General features: G+C 37.3%; 10 protein-coding genes and 1 non-coding gene across 11 annotated transcripts; 6 read left to right on the top strand and 5 right to left on the bottom strand.

The window, feature by feature from the left end:
- Window positions 1-42: 42 nt before the first annotated feature.
- On the top strand, window positions 43-177 carry DI49_0522 (HXT3-like protein; the record flags this gene model as incomplete). The annotated part of the gene is made up of 1 exon (XM_018363755.1): window positions 43-177. One exon carries the CDS (start codon window positions 43-45, stop codon window positions 175-177), a length of 135 nt encoding a protein of 44 aa, XP_018223884.1.
- Window positions 178-758: 581 nt separating this feature from the next.
- On the top strand, window positions 759-2,582 carry DI49_0521 (arginine--tRNA ligase; the record flags this gene model as incomplete). The annotated part of the gene is made up of 1 exon (XM_018363754.1): window positions 759-2,582. The coding sequence occupies one exon, from the start codon at window positions 759-761 to the stop codon at window positions 2,580-2,582; it is 1,824 nt and encodes a 607-aa protein (XP_018223883.1).
- Window positions 2,583-3,760: 1,178 nt separating this feature from the next.
- Window positions 3,761-3,861, top strand: DI49_0520. Its single transcript is given in 2 exon segments — window positions 3,761-3,798; window positions 3,816-3,861. It is a non-coding gene; the product is annotated as a tRNA-Ser (tRNA).
- Window positions 3,862-4,183: 322 nt separating this feature from the next.
- FCF1 (rRNA-processing protein FCF1) lies at window positions 4,184-4,753 on the top strand (the record flags this gene model as incomplete). The annotated part of the gene is made up of 1 exon (XM_018363753.1): window positions 4,184-4,753. The coding sequence occupies one exon, from the start codon at window positions 4,184-4,186 to the stop codon at window positions 4,751-4,753; it is 570 nt and encodes a 189-aa protein (XP_018223882.1).
- Window positions 4,754-5,246: 493 nt separating this feature from the next.
- Window positions 5,247-7,334, top strand: DI49_0518 (uncharacterized protein; the record flags this gene model as incomplete). Its single annotated transcript, XM_018363752.1, has 1 exon — window positions 5,247-7,334. One exon carries the CDS (start codon window positions 5,247-5,249, stop codon window positions 7,332-7,334), a length of 2,088 nt encoding a protein of 695 aa, XP_018223881.1.
- A 205-nt stretch (window positions 7,335-7,539) lies between these two features.
- Window positions 7,540-8,400, bottom strand: MRPS28 (mitochondrial 37S ribosomal protein uS15m; the record flags this gene model as incomplete). The annotated part of the gene is made up of 1 exon (XM_018363751.1): window positions 7,540-8,400. The coding sequence occupies one exon, from the start codon at window positions 8,398-8,400 to the stop codon at window positions 7,540-7,542; it is 861 nt and encodes a 286-aa protein (XP_018223880.1).
- Window positions 8,401-8,689: 289 nt separating this feature from the next.
- On the bottom strand, window positions 8,690-9,655 carry MRX8 (translation initiation/elongation factor MRX8; the record flags this gene model as incomplete). Its single annotated transcript, XM_018363750.1, has 1 exon — window positions 8,690-9,655. The coding sequence occupies one exon, from the start codon at window positions 9,653-9,655 to the stop codon at window positions 8,690-8,692; it is 966 nt and encodes a 321-aa protein (XP_018223879.1).
- Window positions 9,656-9,904: 249 nt separating this feature from the next.
- On the bottom strand, window positions 9,905-13,579 carry MSN5 (karyopherin MSN5; the record flags this gene model as incomplete). The annotated part of the gene is made up of 1 exon (XM_018363749.1): window positions 9,905-13,579. The coding sequence occupies one exon, from the start codon at window positions 13,577-13,579 to the stop codon at window positions 9,905-9,907; it is 3,675 nt and encodes a 1,224-aa protein (XP_018223878.1).
- A 663-nt stretch (window positions 13,580-14,242) lies between these two features.
- SWR1 (chromatin-remodeling protein SWR1) lies at window positions 14,243-18,787 on the bottom strand (the record flags this gene model as incomplete). The annotated part of the gene is made up of 1 exon (XM_018363748.1): window positions 14,243-18,787. One exon carries the CDS (start codon window positions 18,785-18,787, stop codon window positions 14,243-14,245), a length of 4,545 nt encoding a protein of 1,514 aa, XP_018223877.1.
- Window positions 18,788-19,278: 491 nt separating this feature from the next.
- RQC1 (Rqc1p) lies at window positions 19,279-21,441 on the top strand (the record flags this gene model as incomplete). The annotated part of the gene is made up of 1 exon (XM_018363747.1): window positions 19,279-21,441. The coding sequence occupies one exon, from the start codon at window positions 19,279-19,281 to the stop codon at window positions 21,439-21,441; it is 2,163 nt and encodes a 720-aa protein (XP_018223876.1).
- A 185-nt stretch (window positions 21,442-21,626) lies between these two features.
- On the bottom strand, window positions 21,627-23,690 carry IRC3 (double-stranded DNA-dependent ATPase; the record flags this gene model as incomplete). Its single annotated transcript, XM_018363746.1, has 1 exon — window positions 21,627-23,690. The coding sequence occupies one exon, from the start codon at window positions 23,688-23,690 to the stop codon at window positions 21,627-21,629; it is 2,064 nt and encodes a 687-aa protein (XP_018223875.1).
- Window positions 23,691-23,830: the final 140 nt, after the last annotated feature.

Raw genomic sequence — 23,830 nt, 5'->3', positions numbered from 1 at the left:
GTTCCAGAAACTAAGGGTTTGACTTTGGAAGAAGTCAACACCATGTGGGAAGAAGGTGTTTTGCCATGGAAGTCTGCTTCTTGGGTTCCACCATCTAGAAGAGGCGCTGACTACGATGCCGATGCAATGATGCATGACGAAAAGCCAATGTACAAGAGAATGTTTAGCAGAAAGTAATCCTTTTCGGACAATTAATTAATTCATGACACTGCTCTAATATCTGTGCATCTGAAATGCACCTTAATTCTGATTTTATATTTTAATGATATCATAAAAAGTATATACTCTTTTTAACAAACAAAACTAATACTGTTTAATTTTCAAAGTTATTATTATTTTCTTTGCTTGCTATGCAGAAAAATGGGACAAGGAACTTGCCACAGAGGGGAATGTAAGATAGAGAGAGAACATCTCGATTACTCCTGCTATCTACGGTTATAATTTTTTTATATATATTTTGATAACGCATGTTTGATGAAAGTCATTTGCGATAGCAAAGCGCTCCCTAAATGCTAAGGATCTTGTTCACACATGTACTTAGCTTTGAGGTTTCTTTGTGGCAGGTAGGTTTAACTGACTCATATCTTTTCGCTATTGCAGAGAAAACGTACTTCGATGATGCGAAGCGAAAATTTTTTTTTTTCATTTTCACAATGCATCTGTTGAAATGAACATGATAAAATTAGGACAAATATTTTAGATAGTGTACATAAACTTGGATTATTAGAAGAGAAATCAACAGATTATCTAATTACAAAATGGTTAGCACAGAAAACATGATTTCTCAGCTAAAAAAGCTATCTATTGCAGAACCTGCTGTTGCTGAAGGCTCTCATCCTGACGTCAATGTTGTGGATTTGATGAGAAACTACATTTCTCAAGAACTGAGCAAAATATCCGGCGTAGACACTTCTCTCATTTTTCCAGCCTTGGAATGGACAAACACTATGGATAGAGGTGATTTGTTAATTCCTGTTCCAAGATTGAGAATTAAAGGTGCTAATCCAAAAGATTTAGCCGTTGAATGGTCAGAAAAATTTCCATGTGGCGATTTCTTGGAAAAAGTTGAAGCAAATGGCCCATTCATCCAATTCTTTTTCAACCCTCAATTTTTAGCCAAACTTGTTATTCCAGATGTTTTGACAAGAAAGGAAGAATATGGTTCATGCAAATTAGTTGAAAACAAGAAGGTCATAATCGAATTTTCTTCTCCAAATATTGCAAAGCCATTCCACGCTGGTCATTTAAGATCCACTATTATCGGTGGGTTCTTAGCTAACCTTTATGAAAAATTAGGCTGGGAAGTTATCAGAATGAACTACTTGGGTGACTGGGGTAAGCAATTTGGTCTTTTGGCTGTTGGTTTCGAAAGATATGGCAGTGAAGAAGCTTTAGCCAAGGATCCAATTCACCATTTATTTGATGTTTATGTCCATATTAACAAGGATATCGAGGAGGAAGGTGATACGATTCCATTAGAAGAATCCACTAACGGAAAAGCCCGTGAATATTTCAAGAGAATGGAAGACGGCGATGAAGAAGCTTTAAAGATTTGGAAGAGATTCCGTGAGTTCTCTATTGAAAAATACATCGACACTTATGCTCGTTTGAACATCAAATACGATGTTTACTCTGGGGAATCTCAAGTTTCCAAAGAATCCATGCTTAAAGCCATTGACCTATTTAACAAGAACGGTTTGACACATGAAGATAAAGGTGCGGTTTTGATCGATCTAACCAAATTTAACAAAAAGTTGGGAAAAGCTATTGTCCAAAAGTCAGATGGTACTACATTATACTTAACTAGGGATGTTGGTGCTGCCATGGACCGTTATGAAAAATATCACTTTGATAAAATGATATACGTTATTGCTTCTCAACAAGATTTGCATGCCGCTCAATTCTTCGAAATTTTGAAACAAATGGGTTTCGAATGGGCTAACAAATTACAACATGTCAATTTTGGTATGGTTCAAGGTATGTCAACTAGAAAGGGAACTGTCGTATTCTTAGACAACATTTTAGAGGAAACTAAAGAAAAAATGCATGACGTTATGAAAAAGAATGAAAACAAATACGCCCAAATTGAACATCCAGAAGAAGTTGCTGATTTAGTTGGTATCTCTGCCGTTATGATTCAAGATATGCAAGGTAAGCGTATCAATAACTATGAATTTAAATGGGAGAGAATGCTTTCATTCGAAGGTGACACTGGCCCATACTTACAATACGCTCATTCGAGATTAAGATCAGTTGAAAGAAATGCTTCTGGAATTACCGAAGACAAATGGATAAATGCTGACTTCTCATTGTTAAGCGAACCTGCTGCTATATTGCTAATCAGATTATTGGGTCAATATCCCGATGTTTTGAGAAATGCCATCAAGACTCATGAACCAACGACTGTGGTAACATACTTATTTAAATTGACTCATCAAGTTTCTTCTTGTTATGACGTCTTATGGGTTGCTGGTCAAACTGAAGAATTGGCAACTGCCCGTTTGGCTCTATATGGCGCTGCTAGACAAGTCTTGTACAATGGTATGTGTTTGTTGGGTTTGACTCCTGTCGAAAGGATGTAATAATTTCCAAATATGTTAACCTTTGAGTTTACCCCGCTTCTGTAACAATATAAATTTACAAGCGTTTAATGTGAAATGCATTTCTTGTGAAACGAAAATTCATATAATTAAAGTTGATTGAATACAAACTGTATAAAAAAACGTCAAGTCTCAATAATGGAAAGAATAAAAGTTGAAATAAACCGAAGTACTTCACAACTTCATCAATATGCTTTCAAGCACTCACGCAAATAGTCTTTTTAACCACGCAATTACTGATTCAATAAGGGTGTATATCTATATTAGTTATACCAAATACCTTATGATTCAGTTCTAAACTATACTTGTACCATCGGGTTTCATACAACCAGCCAGCGTCTGTTATATATAAGTCTCTAATATAATTAAAGATATAACCGCTTGTTCTTAATTATTACACATTATTAACTACAAACTTTTACTGTTAGAGTAGATGACTTCGGACATTCTTTAGCATGATACAAAATCTAAGTGGAGTATGTAAAATCTAATTATAGACTTTACCTTAATAAAATACGAATATAACGATCTATTAATCGACTAGAAACTAGTATATAAGAAAATGAGTTACAACCGATAATTTATCATCAATGTTCCGAATTATGTCTGAACCATTAAGTTTCATTAACCAGTCAGCATGTGTTTTTAATGACCACTTAAATTGTACAATGATCTTTGGGATTCCATTATTTGTTAATGTTATAATATTATGTATATAGGTTATACTAGAGATTCTCCTCATGGATTTAGGAATCCACAGAAAGGAATCAATAATTTTGCATTATATTATAAATGATTCTGTTTTTCTTTTTATATGTTGTCATTCATTGATCCTATTACAATATCAGTCCTTGCGCTTCAGCTTCCATTGATTTCGACGACACTTTGAATCTTAACTTATTGGTCTTGTAGTTTATGTCATCTTTTAACACCATATATATTAGTAATAGATGGACAAAAGTTGAATCTTGTTCCAACATTTCTATACCTATCTTATATGAGAATAAGAAAGAACTGCTCATTCTTGATTATTACAACTTACTAAACTTACTAATTATCAACATTGTCAACTAATCTATGCTTTTATCTAGTAGACCTTTCCTAAATCAGCATTTCCGGAATATATAGTAGCGGAGAAGGACACACTATACAATGTTTCTGTCCCAGTGGCCGAGTGGTTAAGGCGATGCCCTGCTATTTCCTCAGAAAAGCAATTAGGCATTGGGTTTTACCTGCGCAGGTTCGAATCCTGTCTGTGACGCATTTTTTTTCAATCACCTTTCTATGTTTTATTGTACACCTTGTCACAATACCTTAGTGATTTCTGAGCTTTCGTTATCTGGCCAAATAATTTGTTGGCTAAACCATGGTTACGAGAGCGCTTGTCTTATCCTGATATTACCGTGAGTAATAAAGTGAGATCTTAGCAATAGGCGTTATTCTATCATTCCGAACGTCAAAAAATTTTCATTATTAAATTTTATTTAAGCGATGCCCATGTACAACATCAATCCTCAATACCATCTAACAACACTCTCTCCATAAATCGGACGAGAATATCAAGACCATCACTATAATCAAATATGGGTAAGGCTAAGAAAACAAGAAAGTTCGGGTTAGTGAAAAGAACATTAAACACCAAGAAAGATCAAAGGTTGAAGGCAAACCAGGAAAGCATTAAAGATAAAGAAGACCCTGAGTTAACCAGAAACATACCACAAGTGTCGAGTGCTCTTTTCTTCCAATATAATGAAGCTATAAAGCCACCTTACCAAGTGCTGATAGATACCAATTTCATAAATTTTTCCATCCAAAAGAAAGTGGATATTGTTAGAGGCATGATGGACTGCCTTCTCGCAAAGTGTAATCCGTTAATCACAGACTGTGTAATGGCGGAATTGGAAAAGTTGGGACCTAAATACCGTATTGCTTTGAAATTGGCTCGCGATCCAAGGATAAAGAGACTAAGCTGCTCGCACAAGGGTACATATGCAGATGATTGTTTAGTGCATAGAGTTTTACAACATAAATGTTACATTGTGGCTACGAACGATGCTGGTTTGAAACAAAGAATCAGAAAAATTCCCGGCATTCCATTAATGAGTGTAGGGGGCCACGCATACGTCATCGAAAAATTACCAGACGTCTTTTAAGGTACATGTGCTTGCTTCTCAGTAATAAGTGCAACTGTTTTAAATTTATTGTGTATAGTATTTTTATATTAACATCTTTAACGGGTCTACAAACTGATACAAATGCTTTTAAATAACCTAGAGAAAATGAAAGGTATTTCTTCTCGCTGAGGCAGATCGGACCATAGTTCTCTCTACACAGGACAAAGAAAGGAGATAATGTGTCTTGACCCGTGCAATAAATGTACTACGAATACGTATTAGTTGGCGTCTTTCTGTCTTGTCATTGCCGTTTTATGCAGGCATTCGATCGATTCCACGTGATTTATAATATGTTTGTTTCTTTTGAAGGGTTTTCTATTCCGCGCAAGCAAAGGGACAAAACTCGAACAGCAGTTTTACCTAAGCAAGGCTGCTCTTTATATTGGTAACTGGCAGATAGAACTGAACACTGCACTGCAAGATATACTAAAAATAACTTGCTACTCATCTAAGGAAAAGAAAGGTAAAAAAAATGGCTGGGATTCTGTCTAAAACTCTCTCAGAAGTACATCCTTCGCTCCGAACGAATGGTATGGGTATTGGTAACACTCATAGGAGGATTTCGTTAGGTTTTCTTCCTCCCAACAAGAAAAATCCTCTAGTGCGTAAGTTTCGTGCAAAAACAAGAAACACTGATCAAAGAAGTTTTAGGTCTTTGACAGTCGATTTCGGAAGTAACGTACATGAACCCAGCCCCTACTTGGGAAATATCGAAGAAGAACCTGATTTATATTACCACGACGAGGAGGATGGTGAGCTTAGTAGAACCATTTCTTTACCTTCAAGAGTGTCAGAGACTCCTGAACTTTCTCCACAAGACGTTGACTGGATACTACATGAACATGAACGACGATACTCGTCAGTGTATAACTCTGATAATGAGGAGGAGTGTCAAAGCAACATACCCGATAGAACACAAGGATATCCCGGAAGAGAACTGGAATATGACGAATTTATGAACAGGCTTCAAGCCCAGAAACAGAAACAAAACCAAAATGCAACAATGGATGCAAAAGGTATCTCACATCGTAGAAGGCCATCATTCGTATCTGTAAACAGTCGAGGTTCGGTGCCCACGATATATCAAGACCTAGATGAGAATGATCCAGAAGCACTAGCTGCATTGGCTCATAGTAATGTGACCTTCAAATCAGAAGCAAAAGTATTAGCATCTTACTCTTTCCCTTTAATTTTTACATTTTTACTGGAACAAATTTTCCCTATGGTTTGTTCATTAACCGTGGGCCATCTAGGTAAGAATGAGCTAGCTGCTGTATCGTTAGCTTCTATGACTTCCAATATCACATTAGCCATATTTGAAGGTATTGCCACTAGTCTCGATACTCTTTGTCCTCAAGCATACGGTTCTGGAAGGTTCTACAGTGTCGGGGTTCATTTTCAACGTTGTATTGCTTTTTCGATGGTCATATATGTTCCGTTTGCGTTCTTGTGGTGGTATTCTGAGCCTCTTCTTTCTTATATCATTCCTGAAAAAGAATTAATCAATTTAACGTCAAGATTTTTAAGAGTTTTAATACTAGGGGCGCCAGCATACATTTTTTTCGAAAACCTGAAACGGTTCCTACAAGCCCAAGGTATCTTTGATGCGGGCATTTACGTTCTAACAATATGTGCTCCTTTGAACGTTTTCGTCAGTTATACTCTTGTTTGGAATAAGTACATCGGAGTTGGCTTCATTGGGGCTGCAATTGCTGTAGTAATTAACTTCTGGCTAATGTTTTTCTTACTGTTGCTTTATGCATTACATATTGAAGGAAGAAAATGCTGGGGCGGATTTTCGAAAAAGGCTTTCACCCATTGGAACGATTTGGGACATCTGGCCTTCTCAGGTATTGTTATGTTAGAAGCCGAAGAACTATCATATGAACTACTAACATTGTTTAGTGCATATTATGGTGTTAGTTATTTGGCTGCCCAATCTGCAGTATCCACTATGGCAGCATTACTTTATATGGTCCCTTTTGCGATCGGTATATCTGCCTCTACGAGAATTGCCAACTTCATTGGCGCAAAGAGAACTGATTTCGCTCACATTTCTTCCCAAGTTGGACTATCATTCTCATTTATTGCCGGATTTGTTAACTGTTGTATACTCGTATTTGGACGTAACGTAATTGCCAATGTTTATTCAAAAGATCCCGAAGTTGTTAAACTGATCGCGCAAGTATTGCCCTTGGTAGGCATTATCCAAAATTTCGATTCACTTAATGCTGTTGCGGGATCATGTCTCAGAGGTCAAGGTATGCAATCCTTAGGAAGTATAGTAAATCTCTTAGCATACTACCTATTTGGGATTCCATTAGCACTAATCTTAAGTTGGTTCTTTGACATGAAGTTGTACGGTCTCTGGATTGGTATTGGATGTGCTATGCTTTTGATTGGCTTGGTCGAATCCTACTATGTATTGTTTCCTGATTGGGACAAAATCATGAACTATGCTGAGATCTTGAAGGAAACAGAAGACGATGAAGTAGATAGTGACGAATACTTAACAGACTCGGATGACCCAGATGAAAACACACATCTTTTAGGGGCTTAATTAGACATATATATTCTCATTTGTTTCACTAGCATACGTGGTTGTATACTTCATGATATTTCTTAATAACTTTTTTATACAGAATTAACTTTAACGTGGTGTCGAGTTATTGATACGTATAGTACAGATGTAACGGAATAAATGGGTAAGAAAAGGTATAATGATTTCTTATTTACAAGCCTTTCTATATAAATGTCAAATTATCCTAAAAGGTAGTTCTTTTCTGTCTCCTTATTTCTTTACGTTTTTGATCTGCCACTTTCTTAGAGTCCTTTATCAATATTTTATCACCAAAAAATTCATAATCTTGCATATAACGTCTGTCCATATTAAATTCATCCGTTATAGCAGCATCGTTTAACCCTAATTTTTGAATGGTCCAGTAATATTTTTCAGGATTATCTCTTTTCAAATATCTTAGTATAGCTTGTCTTTGTTGAACTAGTATTCTCAAATTTCTCGTATTTGCAAAATCTTTACGATGCTCTTTTATGTGATTTGCCATATTCTGGATACGAACAGTCATACAGGCTGCTTGAACTTCACTGGAGCCTGTGTCGCCCGGGAATCTCTCAAATTCCTTACGTGCCAAATCTACGGCTAGTTTAATAGCGTTCTTATTCTCAGAGTTTCTCATACTCAATATTCTCAAAATAGCCTCACGTCTTGCTTCTAATGACTGTACATCTTCAAGTCCCACAACTTCTGTGTTCAACCCCGACAATTCTGCTCTTTCACGTTTAGCAGATTCAATAGCTACAAGAAACTTGTCTACTTCTTCGATGTTATAGCCTTTTGAAAGAACAAGCGGTTCTTTTAGCTCGGCCATAATACGTGTTATAAATGGGGTATCCGTGCGCCCCAAAACCGGGTCAACCTTATCTGTCGATGCCTTTAAAGTAGCCTGCTTTGCCTCATTTTTCTGCTTTCGTCTTTGGGCCTTTAAGAATTTCACAGCTTTAGCACTATAATTGATCGAAGAGGATGTGAACGACCTTTGGCCAATATTCAGAGAACACAATGAGATTCTTAGGTTCAAAATAGCTTTTTTTGCAATGATTGACATTATTCCTAACCTTCCAAAGTCCTGAATATATTCTCCTACAGACTTCCTTGTCCTTGCCTCGTATGAGAATGTCTTTCTGCCAAACACCCTTATAGAAGTTTTCAACTTCGACGCTTTTCGTTTTTTCCCAATTGAATAGTACTATCCCGGAGATCAGTCAAATGTCGAAAGAAAGAAAAAAAGGTCAAACCTGATTGAGTTTACGTACTTCTTCTCATTATATGTATTCTATTTACATAACAACTATCGACGGAGAACCCCGTAAGTGGCCTTGGCATATACTTCGTCTCTATAAAATCAAGCCGCAGCTTTGAAATATCGTATACCTTAATAAGTCTATACCGAACCGTCTGGGAGACGTACTAGATGTAAGCGAGTTAGTCAGTATAATTCTGGGAAGTGTTGGCATTTCAGTCAAGCCTGAAGACTCAATCTTCCTCTTGAAGCTATCTAAATCTTTCACCTTGTCCATCTTCGTAAAAACAACCTCGAAAGGAACGCCATGTTCATGCATGTATTGAATCATCATGTTATCTGTATCGTTTATATCCTTATCACCGGCAAGTAACAGAAAACACCTAACAAGCTCTTCTCTTTCTAGGAGGTATTGTAGAGTGACACTTCCCTGTCCCTTACTACTATTAAACCCATAACCGGGCGAGTCAATCATCCTGAGTTTATTCCCCACATTATAACTATTAAGAGTTTTTGTAAAACCTGTTGTTTTCGAAACTCTTGCTAAACTTCCCACTTCTTTGCTTAGAATTGAGGTGGTTATGCTGTTCAAGATAGATGATTTTCCTACGTTAGTTCCTCCGAGAAAGATCACTTCTGGCAAAGTATTGAGCCACGCAGGCGGGATGCTAGTATCACGTCCTTGTTTCTTTGGTGTGTTACAATCGGGTTCCCTAAACGTTGTAAGATTTTTTAATTTCTGGCTAGGTATGTCATCGAAACTAGCAGCACTCCATTCAAATTTCACTTTTGCCTTATTGAAGAAATGATTGGTTTTATTCAGATCAGAATCGGATGGCTTTCCGTAGTAAGTATTAAAGTCGTCATTTAGTCTTGGCCAAGCCGGAACCTCTTTTTTTGGCCAACTATCAACTCTCTTTCTGGAAACAGCCTTTGATTGTTTTATTTTATATCTTTCTAATAATTCTTGTGTACCTGCTGTTCTCGTTTTTGTATTGGCAACGATGCTTTGTATAAATGCGGTCGAATGATGCACATACCTTTTGTGGACTTGCCGCATTATTCAGTCGCTTGTCTACCCTCTCCAAAGACTAAAATGTACCGAAGAGTTTTATAATAATTAAGCCAGACTCACGCTAAGGACCTCATAGTACACCAGCTGCCGATTTACTTCAAAAAAATTTAATCGATTTTAAGTCAAGAAACAGAAAAAAATAATTAACAATAATTACAATTTTTAGCACAATTCTGACATACCTATTTGTTTTCTCTAATTTCTATATATGTGCATATATAAGGTATCAAATTATCAGTTGTCATCAAAGAGATTACCTACAGCGCCGTCTTCAATATTCGGATCATCTAACATGTCTCCACTCTCCTTATTCTTCTTGATCAGTCTTTCATTTGCCTTTTTGAGAATAGCTTCTCTCTTCTCCTGCATTTTTCTCTCATCACCTGCATGGTCTACACTACCATCTTCCTTCCCATTTGAGGACTTCACCCAATCTATAAAATCAATCATGAGTGCTCTCTGGCCCTTATATTCGTCTACACTTCTTAGATTCTTGTATAATTCATCAATATTGTAACCGTTGGCTAACTCAAATAAAAATGCTCTAGCCGATGGATATTCTTTGCATAGCGTTAAGAATATAACGGTGAAGACATACAGGGCTTCATGAAAAGAATCCTTAAATGCGCTATTACACAATACATTCAACAATAAATTTTTCATCACTTCAAAAGTGAAATATTCATCAACGGTATTGTTTTGATTGAGAACTGAAGTCAGACAACATTTCATCACTAGGATAGAATTAAACGAACACTTTGTATCTTTAAATGAAATCAAATGATTTAAAAGTTTCAAAAATGGGGCAAGAATATTCAAATCATTGAATATAATCTTTCTCAACTCAATTTGGTGGTTGTTCAGCCTGCTTTTGGCACTGTTTGGATTGGCATTTCCTTGTCCAATACAATCAATCACTATTCGAACAACAACTGTAGTTAACTGTCTCAATAAATTTTCTTCCAAAATTTCTTCAGTCATTTGATCATCATCAGATGGAACTGGATTCATGTCCATATCACTCATATGCAAAGACCATTTCTGGCAAAGTAGCACATCTAAGATTTCAAACAATTTTGGCAAAAAAGCCGGCATAAACTTGTCCAAACAGTCTTTCGGACAACCTTTCAGAATAGGACGAATAGCTATATTCATTATRTGTTTCCAACCATGCGTTGAAACACCAGGACTTATCTCATTAGTGCCTGGTTTGAATATAGCAATAGAGTTTAATAGTAAATCCGGCGATTCATCCAAAAAGTAAAAGACACTACCAAGCGATGATATAGCGCTCAAGACAAGTAGAGTATATTCTCTTGTGTACCTTATAATGTGCCCTACAGAGTCTGCGAAGTCTCTTAAAGTTTGCATTGCCTTCATATGTTCATCGATGAATTCATCTTTTGATTTATTGGAGGCTCCTGCTTCCCAAAATCTTTCAATAGTGGAATATTTGACAAAGGACTGTACAACTATAGGCAGACCCTTCCAATTATCTGGATCATGGTAAGATTGTAATTGGTACAACAACCTTGTGATATAAGGTAAAATTGGGACGATTCTAGGTCTCCATAGATCTTGTAACATTTTAAATTCTTCATCAGTCTTAATACTTTGCATCGAATAATRAATGAACATTCTTGTTGCTCGAACAGGGAATAGACTTTGCCAACGTTTGGTCAACTCTGACTTTAATTCTTTACCTTCATCGTCTATTGGAATAGATAAAAGATCACTATTTTCGTTAATGTTATGTCTTTGAAAATATTCTGCAATCTGAACAATACCTAAACGTTCCATAAACCAATGCAAATCAGAAAGGCCAACTACCGTTGTCTTATCGGACCAGGCTAATAGTTCTGGGTCCACAATAGCGGCAAATCTTTCTTCTTTCATATCTAGCGAAGATTTTAGTACAATGATCAATAAAAAGGACTTGAACGAAATCTTTTCATGGTAAGACAAATTTGGCATAATTTTGGCGATTACATTTTCCAGATCTGGGTATATTTTTTTTAGTGATTCGGGCATTAGCAAAGCCATTCTGTTCAATTCGATACCGCAAGCATACCTTAGGTCTCGAACTGCGTCGGATTCGGGGCCTCTTTCCTCCAGATTAATTTCTGGATAATCCATCGTGGCACTTGTAATAATTTTTTCCAACAGTGTGAAAAGTACATTATCTTTCAACATTGTCAAGAAAAGTGCAAAGTTTTGGATTTGCTTCTTCAGTAGTAGTGGTTCTCTCAGATTTAATGCGATCAATTGGTTTGATAAGATCTCTAGCTTTTGTAGTATGGAATCTAATTTTTCGTCATAATCGTCCCCTGCTGGATACCAAATCTTCCATCTTATACAACCGTTAATGAAACATTCCACAATCATGTATTGAGACAGCGCACCTAAATAAGGTTCTGATTTATGGTCTAAAAACGTGGAACTTAGGACTTGTTGGCCGAATGGTGAACTGAAATAGCTATTTAGTCTGTTGTTCAGCCAGTCATAAGTAAGATCTAACTCCACACAGGAAATCAACCTAATGATATCTCTTATTCTTTTCCTATAAGTGGAACAAAAAGTTTGGAATTCGGACTTGGATTGAAAGTCAATTTCAGCGAATTTTTTAGAAACATGGCCATCAATTTGTTCATAGTACACCAAAGCGTCTGCAGCAAACTGTAGTAAATCAGGAATGATATATTTCTCAAGGTTGGGTAGATATTCATCGTTTCGAAGACATGTACACCATAGGTCTAACGTCAACCCACTTACGATTAAACTTGGATTATATGTTGTCTTTAATACAAGCTTAAAGTATTTTTGAATTTGGTCGTTAGTCTCCTTTATCTTCGGAACACAAACATAAAGACAACTAATCATATCCACGAATTTTTTAATTATAGGATATTTCGTTTCATCTATATCATCAGAAGGATCAAACAATAAACTGTCATATACTCTATCCAACAGGTCCATGTTATCAAACACTCTATCTATGGTCATTTGATAGTGGCTTTCGTTACTATATGGGCGGGTCAGCAGAATATGTATTGAGTCTAGTGCCATTGATTGTGCCTTTGGGATGTTACTGGAAAGACAGTTCAATAAGCAGGTCAACACATCATTTCCTACAATAACCTCGGTCAATGGCCAATTTAAACAGGTTTTCAAAGTTTCTAAAAGTCTTATAATATATTCGGAATTATTCTGTTGTAATGCGTTGTTTAATTCGGGAATCCAAACAGAAAACCAGCCTTCTTTGTTTGCTTTAAACTTGGTCCATTTATCACTGAATTTGTATTTTATGGCGAAGACTTCAATGGGACAAACGATCATTACACACAAAGGCTGGATTACGGTCATCCTCTTCAAGACGATTAAATCATCCAACAAGAAAACGTCTTCAAAAAGAATTCTGAAGATTATTAATGCTAGTTCTCTTGACGACTGGTTAACGTTCCAAAGTTCATAAAGGTTATTGTCCATATCTACCCACGATGCGAGCAACTGCTCTTCCGTGGGGTTTGTTTGTTTAAGGGCTTCACCCCATGTTCTTTTCGCCACTTCTACCCATAGAGTAGCCAGTTTCTCCTTAATATATCTGGTGTCATGATCTTGCACCCCGAAATTGAGCTCCATAACCCATTTTCTCAAGGCCACTCTTTTTTCCTCGTCATAGTCGCTCCAGTTTTTCTTCACAGCGTGGTCTAATAACCCTAGCCCAAAGTATTTCAGTATAGAATTAGTGGGGTTTTGCAGTGCAATTTCGTAGCCCCAGAAGGGAGATTCCGAACACAATTTCACTTCATCTAGAAATTTCTGAGCTTCTTGTCGCTGAGAGTTGTTAGATTTCGGAGAGTAAATGACATCTAATGCGCTAACTATTTGGGAAGCGCCTGCAGAATCCATTACGTTTATTCTGATCGACGTTCAAAGAGCTTCAAATCAAAAAAATAGAAAAAAAGATGTGGAAAGCAATAGTTATAAATAACTTCGAAAATTACAACGCTGGAAATTGGAACAGTAATTTTAAAGAACGAATGTAGTCTTAATTACTTGCAAAATGAGTCCTGTCCTTCTTGTGGTGGTTTTCTTTTGTTGTTTCTTCTTCTGATCTGCCTGAGTCAAAAAGCTGTAGCAAATAGGGGGATCTGATCAGGGCGTACCTAAAAAAACGGTTATTCTACGAGTCAACAAATTCAAACTAGGCCAAACTCACACGCAACTCAACACACCTACACCTCTGTTCAATGGAAGCTTACTCTTGGCCCTCTACCGTCACCGCTGCTGCACCAAGTGCTTATTGCTCTTAAATTCTCTTGAAAAAACCCACCTTGATCGCGCAGCAATGTGGCAATGCCCCTCCGCCGTGACGCGCGCTATCACCCGGGGAGCCTAAAAAGGGCAATTAACAACAAGCAAAGGCTGTACTGAGGGTGCCAGAAGCCACAAGACGAGGTAGCCGTTGGGGTAATAGTACAATTTGTTGGTTCGTTACGGCTATATATCATTACACATATTTACAGCGTGTATATATTTGCGGGAGCGGAGGCGAAGGCGGAACTGATTCTTTTAGTAGTAGTGGCCGTTGGCGATAAACCTGATCATGTATTCGTCAACATGGGCCGTACCTTCATACTCATCCACTTCGGCGACCTCCTCTTCCTCTTGTTCGTCGGCTGCCCTTCCTGCGGTTTCGTCAAAGTCTTCGTTATCGATCTCTACTTCTCTCATAGCCAGATTGGCGGCTTTGACGTCGTCCTCATCTTCAGCTTGCGCCAATAGTTTTTCCAGCTGTTTGGGGTCCTCGGCAGCCATGCCTGCGTCTGCTATTAGTGGCTTGTCCTCATTTGGAGCGTTCCCGGGTAGTTCGGATCCTAGTAGGTCCCTTACGGAAAGCTTGCTGAAATAGTCGGTGGTGAAGTCACCTTCTTGAATAACAACGTTGTCCAGTTGTCTTTTTTGGTTTGCCTTTTTCAGAATATTACTTTCAATGGTATGTTCGCTGACAAATCTGTAAATATGCACATCCCGGGTCTGACCAATTCTATGACATCTATCTTGACACTGTTTATCCATGGCTGGATTCCAATCTGAATCGTAAAAGATAACGGTGTCTGCACCAGTTAGATTAATACCTAACCCCCCTGACCTACTGGATAGAATAAACACTGTAGTCCTGGAATCAGTGTTAAATCTCTCTGTTAGGATTTGACGGTCCTCGATCTTTGTGGCACCGTCTAATCTCATGTACAAGTAACCATGATAATTTAAAAACTGTTCCAAGACGTCCAAAACTTTTGTCATTTGAGTGAAAATAAGGGCCCTGTGGCCATTGTCCTTGAGCTGTTGTAGTATTATTGCCAATTTTTGTAACTTACCACAGTCATATTGAAGCAAGGATTTATCAGGGAATGCAATTGTTAGTTTGGTTTGTAGTTGATGTAGTGGGTTGGCCACTCCAAAGCAATTCTCCACTACCTCCGACTTGGTGTTATCATCTAATAAACTGTCATCGTTTAATCCTAGCGTTAACTTTCTCATATCCAATGAGACGGCGTTTGGCGTTAGAACTGCAAAGGTATCGATGATCTTTTTATTGTCCAACAGTCTGGTTTGCAAAGGTTTTATCAACCCGTCATCAATGATCCGTGGCTTCTCGTATCCAATCATATCATCTTTGGTCAATAGCTCAATCAAGTTCTTACCAAATATTGGTCTCCTATCACACCTTAGCCTATTAACCATTTTCAAGAAGTTCAGCATACCAAGTGTTCCTTCAACTTTCCGTTGCTTAGAATATTGGAAGTATTGATTTGCGTCTTGAAAGTTCAATGAAGTGTTTTCGTATTCCTTTTGAAGTTGTTTATTAGTTTCTTTCAGTTTATCAACCTCTTCAATAAAATCATTGACACATTTTAGTTTCGAAATTTCCTCAGCATGATAGGAAGTTAAGTCGTGATCATTATTAGCAAAAACTAAGTTCATAAAATCCAAATCAATCTGTTTGAATTGTTTGCTTTTTTCGAAGAGATCAACTACAGTTTTTTCAATGCTGGTATAATCGGAAGCCACACAATGATCAAGAACAAACGAGGTCAAAATGGGTCTCACTTCAAATAAATTAGGATGATTACACACCTTTCTCAATTGCATCAAACAGTTGACGATAGACATGAAGTTACCGCTGGCCAGAGTTGCCTTCGTTTGAGCTCTAGACATGAAATCATCATACAAAAACCTTTGCCTTTTAGATAGTTTACAATAAACAATATGCTCATACTTAGCCGGCATCTGCTTTTCGACATCTGCTTTTAATCTTCTTAAAAGATATGGACGTAAAACTTGATGCAACTTGGCCACTGTCTTCTTTGTTTCTTTGTCTTGTCCAAAGCCTTGACCGGTCTCAATAATCTTATCGACAGGGCGTCCAAACCATTGTTGGAATGCCTCAAGATCCGCAAATCCCGATACTTTTTTCCCATCAATGACTGTTTGTGGCATTAAAAAATACAACAATGACCACAGCTCAGCAAGGTTATTCTGTAAAGGCGTACCAGTTAACAACAACCTTCTCTGTGTATTGAAGTTCAAAAGAGCTTGCCACCTTGTCGATCTAAAGTTTTTGATGTTATGAGCTTCATCCAATACCATATACTGCCATCTTTTTCTTTTAAAAGAGTGTTGGTCTTGGACCACTAACTGGTAAGAAACAATGCACACATGGAAAGCGTCCGGCTTGTTCCAACCTTTTCTCTTTTCTTTACGCTGTTGAGGAGAGCCGTAATATGTTAAAACTTTGAAGCCGGGAGCAAATCTTTTAAATTCCATTTCCCAATTTAGTAAAACAGATGTAGGAACGACAATAAGGTGTGGCCCCCAATTTTCTTTTTCACACGCTAAATATGCTAACAGAGAAATCGTTTGAATAGTTTTACCCAGCCCCATTTCATCGGCTAGTATACCGTTTGTTTGATTGTTGTAAAGCGAGGCTAGCCAATTTAGACCTTGCTTTTGATATGTTCTCAAATTTCCTCTTAGTAAAGATGGCACTGGTACGTCCACCACTGATAATTGTTCTTCTTCTATTTTTTTGGGGACTTCTTCTTCAACATCGTTCACATCGGTTCCATCTCCAGTCTCGGTATGTTCAACTTTCTCTACATTATCTGCATTAGAGCCCAAATTATCTGCTTCATCTCTTTGATCGACCTCCTCGCTCTCTGCAGAGGAAGAGTTGTTCGTTGCAAAGTCTTCACTGTCATCAAGATCTAGTTCTTCATTAGATTCTTCACCCTTACCAAACAACGCACTTAGCCCGACAGAAGGGGTTCTATCATCAGATCTATCCTCGGTTTCTTTTTGGCTTTCGTTTTCGGATGAGGAGTTTTCGGACGTTTCCTCTCCTGTCATTACAGAACTTTCACTATTTGCATCGTCGTGTTCGTCCAATAAGGGAGACTTTCCGTCTGCATTACTCGAGTCATATACTGTCGACGAACCATTCAGATGTTCGTATTTTTCCTTCAACTGTGTTAGATTCAAGGACTCATCTGTTGGAGTGGCTTCTGTTGAGGCTTGGTTGTTATTATCCAACTCAATATCAGCACCCACTTCTTCATCATCAGAAGAGGATGTTGACAATTCATCATCCATACCAATATCACTCTCACTCGATATATCGTCTGAATTAGACGACAAATTGCCCTCTTTTCCATCTTCATTTGTTTGGTTTAGTTGAGCACCTAGCAGCTGTGTACTCTTCTCCAGCATCTTAGATAAATGCTGTTTACCCTCAATCCTCTTTAGCTGCTCTTCTTCATCTTTCCTCAAAATTCTATAAGCTTTCTCAGCCATGTTCCATCTTTTTTTAACGGCTTGAACAGCGAACCTTGCTAAACCCTTTTTATGTCTTTCCTCTTCTTTCAATTTTCTTTCCTCTGCGCCAGCTATATGTTTAAAATGCTGTTCGATCATTTGAGAGACTTTCTTAGCTCTTGCTATTCTTGCCTTTGTCGAATTTCTAAACAATTTACTCATGTGAACACCTTGATTAATCAAATGGTCCCGGTGAACTTGCAGATTCTGTTGTTTATAAAAATATGAGATTGGGTCTGGTTTATATGCTAAAATAATTTTAATTTCCTTTGATGTTAAAGGTTGCAGTGAGTCTGTTTCTTTGTCATACTTCAATGTACCACTTTCGATTCCTTTTTTAATTCTCAACAACATTTGTTTCTGTTCATCAATATATTGATTATACTCGTCCAACGTTAAATCTTCTTCTAAAGATTTGAAGGAATTCATGTATTCATGCAAGTTTTTATATTCCGGCTTAATTACATGGGAGGGATTTGTTATCGTTTGTTTTGGGGGATGGACCGTTAAATTTATTCTTGGTCTTTTTCTCTTTCTGCCTCTTTTCTTTTTTATGTCTTCCTCTTCTGATGATGTGGTGAAATAGAAATTATCACTGTAGTGTTCACTAGCGTTGTCAGAGGAGTCAGAAGCATAGTTTATTGTGAAGTTTTCGGAAGTCTCTTCTACCTTTGCGATATGGTTATGTTTCTGTTCATCTTTATTTACAAGTGATAGTGATATCTCTTCCTTTTTTTCAGTTTTTAACTTGGAAGCTTTGGGAGCTTCTCTTTTCTTTGAATGCAATATTGGTCTCTTTTGTGGTACCACGTGTTTGATGCTTGAATTATCGTTCAGTTTACTTTTCAGTTCTTCACATTTATTTCGAACCAAAGGCGCGATAGTTTCCAGCTTCAGTTCTATATCGTCCTTTTTCTCGTTAATGGCATCTGAACTGACAACTGTTGATGTCCTGAGGTTACGCCTCCTATGAGTGAGATTGGCAGCTATAATTGTATCCTCAAGGCCGTTAGTAGGCTCTTCTCGTCCCTCCTCCAACGACAAGTGTGTATCCTTAAGAAATTTGTGGAAACTTTCCGAGTCGTTGAAATGCGTTGGATCGTAGTCCACTAGTGAAATAAACTCCCTTAAATGGAACAGCTCATTCGTCAGCAGGTCATATTTAAACTTCAAGTCCGCCAAATCCTGTTCGCCATCAACTTTGCTGCCTTTCGTATGTGATTTACGAGATGTGGTCATATATTCTTGTAATGCAATAGCTTGGAAAATGCAAAGAGCGCTTAGAATTCATAAATTTTCAGCTTAAGGAAGTAATTTCTAAGGATGAAAATGGTAGTGCAAAATACCTCTCAAATGCAGTAATCGAATGCTGTGGGTCTGGCCTAGTTTAAAGCTCAAACTATCTCCCTTTTGCACGCAAAACCTCTGAATCCCGCTATCCCTTTGCACCGTTTCTTCAAGTTTCCTTTCTTCTTTTTCTCGTTGTTGTCGCGAAACGCCACCGAAGGATCTTGAAAAAAGAGATAAAACAAAAAAAAAACACCATGTTGATATTACCCGCAGACACTTTTCTCGTAAGAAAAGATATCAGGGTAGCTCCAATCTGGCAATGAATTTTCAGTGCTATAGTATGAGAAGTAATATCTAATGGATAGTTTATACAATGCACAATTCGGAGACTAGCGTAGATTTATTTTGTCCATATGCACGTATTTGTGAAGTAGCTGAACATGAGTTCTAGAGCATTGAGGAAATTACAGGATGACAACGCCTTGCTGGAGTCGCTACTATCAAATGCAAGCGCGAGTAAGGTATCCGGTGGTAGGAGTACTGCCAATAACAGCCAAAAACAGCAAAACATGTTTTCTTTAATGGAGAATGCAAACGATTCAGGTAGTGCCAGTGGCGAGGAGCAGGAATCTGAACACGATGAAGAAGCTGGTGTAGGTAGTCAGCTAGGTAGCTCAAGCAACACTCAACCCGAAAAAGTCATTTTAGTATCAAAATCTTCTAGAAGGAAGAAGAACAAGAAGACAAAGAAGAAGCAAAAGACCCAGACTACCGCAGCATCTGGAGATGAAGATTCTGACGATGAAGAGTTTGATAAGATTATCCAGCAGTTCAAGAAAACTGACGTTTTAAAGTATGGTAAGGCAAGGAAAAATGATGATGTTAAGGAAGAGGATTTTTTCACGGCTTCTGAATCCGAAGAGACATTCAACATACCTTGGAGATCATTCTTGAGTCTGGAAAATGACCCGGGCTTCACTAAGTTCCCCGTTTCGAGTTTAAAGCATTCTTGCAAGTTTTTCCAGAACGATTTCAAGAAACTAGACCCTCATACAGAATTTAAACTATTGTTTGATGACATTTCGCCAGAATCTCTAGAAGACATCGATTCGATGACATCTACGCCCGTGTCTCCTCAGCAATTAAAACAGATTCAAAGACTTAAAAGATTAATCAGAAACTGGGGTGGGAAAGATCATAAACTGGCACCCAATGGCCCTGGTATGCATCCACATCATCTGAAATTCACCAAGATCAGAGACGATTGGATTCCAACTCAAAGAGGTGAGCTATCTATGAAACTTTTGAGCTCTGATGAAGTATTAAATTGGCAATTATGGGAGAGACCTTTAGATTGGAAAGATGTTATTCAAAACGATGTCAGCCAGTGGCAAAAATTCATCTCATTTTACAAATTCGAGCCTTTGAATTCGGATTTAAGCAAAAAATCAATGATGGACTTTTATTTAAGTGTTATTGTTCATCCAGATCATGAAGCCCTTATAAACCTGATTTCTTCTAAATTTCCATACCACGTACCCGGACTATTACAAGTTGCTTTGATACTGATCAGACAAGGTGACAAATCAAACACTAATGGGCTACTACAGAGGGCGCTTTTCGTTTTTGATAGAGCTTTAAAAGGGAATATTGTTTTTGATTCTTTAACATGTCAATTACCTTATATTTATTTTTTCAACAGACAGTTCTACTTGGCCGTTTTTAGATATATCCAGTCACTTGCTCAAAGAGGTGTTATAGGTACTGCTAGTGAATGGACAAAAGTTTTATGGTCACTAAGTCCACTGGAAGATCCTCTGGGGTGCAGGTATTTCCTTGATCATTATTTTTTGCTCAATAATGATTATCAGTATATGATCGAACTATCTGACTCTCCATTGATGAACTGCTACAAAGAGTGGAATACTTTGGGATTTTCGCTTGGTGTGGTATTGAGTTATTTAAGAATAAATGAGAAGGAATCAGCACGCAGTGCACTTCTAAAAACATTCAAGCATCATCCCTTGCAATTGTCAGAACTTTTCAAGGAAAAGCTTTTAGGAGATCACGCCTTGACTAAGGATTTAATTATTAATGATCACTTGGCAGAAATTTTAGAGTTCAAAGCTTATATGGCTCGTTTCTCTTCACTTTGGACCAAAAGTGAAGAGATATCATTCTTACATAATGAATTATCGAGTATTTTAAAAGATTACCAAACTGGAAACGTCACAATCGATTCAAATGACAAAAAACATGGCGATAATGCCGATGAACCTCAATCACCTTTCTTTATTGAAGGCATCCCAATCAACCTATTAAGATTCGCCATATTATCTGAAGAGTCCTCAGTAATGGCTTCTATTCCATCAACTATCTGGTCTAATTATGAAGTATATGAATTTGATGTATTACCTCCAACGCCTACGTCTAAGGAGTCCATTGATGTGATTGAAAACATCAAGAGCTTTATCAATGAAAAGGATTTGACTGCTCTTCAAATGGAAAGATTGCAAGACGAAGATTTATTGAACCAAATAAGACAGATTTCTCTGCAACAGTACATCCATGAAAATGAGGAACCACACGGAAACGAGGACTAATAACAAGTGTATCACTTTTTTCCAGTGTCACCAATGATTAAACTCAACAATAGCATTGGCAACTGCATTTCAAGAAAAGATATATCTTTGATAAAGTGAATATATTAATGGTATGAATTATGCTTTCTCTTTTACACCAGCGTATGTGAAGGCGTATGTATATGTATGTAAATGTTTATTTCAGTTTATGTTGATTTTCTTTTTTGATATTGTAGGATTCGTAATAGTGACTTCAACGGGTAGACAGGTGCTAAGCTGCTTGCAAATATCAAATTCGAGGCATCTCCCTTCGTCATTTTAGTATCTGTGTATGTGTTAATATCATCCGAAGATAAGTTGGTGAAGTCTTTTGAAGATTCCCCATGCACTTTTTGCAATTTCCTGTTAACAAAATTCCTTTGCTTCGGCGTGGGAGCTGCAGATCTCCATTTCGTAAATTTGCTGGATATTGCTTGATACTTCATGACTTGCCCTTCCGAGTTTGAGTTTAAAGTGTTTATAATCTTTTCTACGCTTGACATCACATTCCAAAGACTGGAATCCTTTATTATTGTTTTAGGGACATACTCGGCGTATTTATTGGTTATGAAAGATGGCAATTGCCGGTACATTTTCAAATGATACAGTGCTGATGATTTGTCTTCGGATTTTTCCTTATATATTCTCAAATGATTTTTGCCTTGTAAGGAGAGGCCCCATGCATTGGAAGCAAACTTCACCCATGGATATTGTGAGTTCATTAAAAGTTCCATTTCTTTAATTGCTTCAGAAGACTCGTATAGCTCTTTACCGGCTGGGAGTGAATTATTGTTCTCCGTGAAGTTTCTGAAACTATCAAATGAACACAGCGTCAAGTCCAGTGAGTTTGCATTTTGTATCCAATTTTTGGTTTCATTTTTTCCAGATATAGCTTCCATTGTTGTTTCGTTACTCTGAAATAGAGCCCTTAACTTTTCGTCGATTTTCTGTTGTTTAGATATGATCTCGCCTTGAATAGCCTTTAGATCTTCCATCGTTGCATCATCGAATTCGATCTCATCACCCTTTATTCCTAATAGCGTAGGTGCAGAAACCACCCCGACATTAGAGGCTCCGATGAAGTCAATGATATGACAATGATCTTTTGAATAGTGTAATCGTAAACCTCTTCCTATCATCTGAATCAAAAGTGAACGTGATTTTGTAGGTCTACATAGTAATATACAATCAATGTTTGGCATATCCGTTCCCTCAGTGAAAATACCACAATTCATCAGTACTTCAGTTTTCCCATTTTTAAATTTCTGAATCATATTATCTCTTTCCACTTGCTTTGTATCCGATGTGACATAGTCCGTGCTAATACCATTATCTTTGAATAGTTTATGTAGCGTTCGTACATGAGATTTATCAACTCCAAACAGTAATGTGGATTTTAAAGACTTTTCTTGTTTTTTGTGTAAATAAGTTTTCATGATAACTTCATTGATTTCCTTTGTATTCATTATGGACGATAATGGTGCCAGTTGAAAATCATCCGTAGTGCTTTTAACAGTAGATAAATCTGCCTCAACTTTCACTGATGTAAATTTTGCCTCGCATAACCACTTATCATCGATCATTTCTATGATTCCTCTATGGTATACAATTTCATCCATTACCATTGACAAAGCTCTCTTATCTGCTCTTTCAAAAGTTGCACTAAATCCAATGACAGGAATTTTCGTATCTGCAGTTGAAGCATTGAAATGTTCCAAAATACTCCTATAGGAATTTGCTACAGAATGGTGAGCTTCATCGATAATAATGAGATTTATCGAATCAGTATCGTATTTGTCAAGTCTTCTAATCAAAGTTTGGACAGACGCCACAACAACGTCAGAATCCTCTACATCACAATCATATTTCCCCATTTCTATATGGACTTTTAAGTCAGGGAATATCCTTTTGAGAGTATTCGTTGCTTGTAAGGCCAATTCTCTTCTGTGAACGAGAATCAAAGATCTAAAATTTCTTTCATTGCCCCTGGAATTCTTTTGCCGTAATTGGCTGATAAGGTTTGAAAATATGACTGTCTTACCACCCCCAGTGGCTAGTGAGACCCCTATTCTTTTGGTTCCTTGCTGGATAGAATTCACGCATGCATCTATAGCATCTTGCTGATAATCCCTAAGCACGGGGACTGAGTAACAACGTTTTATGACTTTCTTACGAAGTAGATTTCGCAGGATAACATACGTTGGGATTTTAATGGGGGCTCTTGAAATCATGCTTTATTATACACATTGCTATAATAAACCTTTTTATTTTTTTGATAAAAACGATGTATCTATAATATGATGTTATGGTGTTGTGAAAAAGTTATTTATAAAAATTATCAAACCCAAGAAAAAAAATCTAAATGTAAAAA

Source organism: Saccharomyces eubayanus, chromosome II (genome assembly GCF_001298625.1).
Source record: "Saccharomyces eubayanus strain FM1318 chromosome II, whole genome shotgun sequence".
NCBI classification, from domain to species: Eukaryota; Fungi; Ascomycota; class Saccharomycetes; order Saccharomycetales; family Saccharomycetaceae; genus Saccharomyces; species Saccharomyces eubayanus.
Note: the sequence above shows the minus strand (reverse complement) of the source record. Positions and strands in the feature narration are given on the sequence as shown.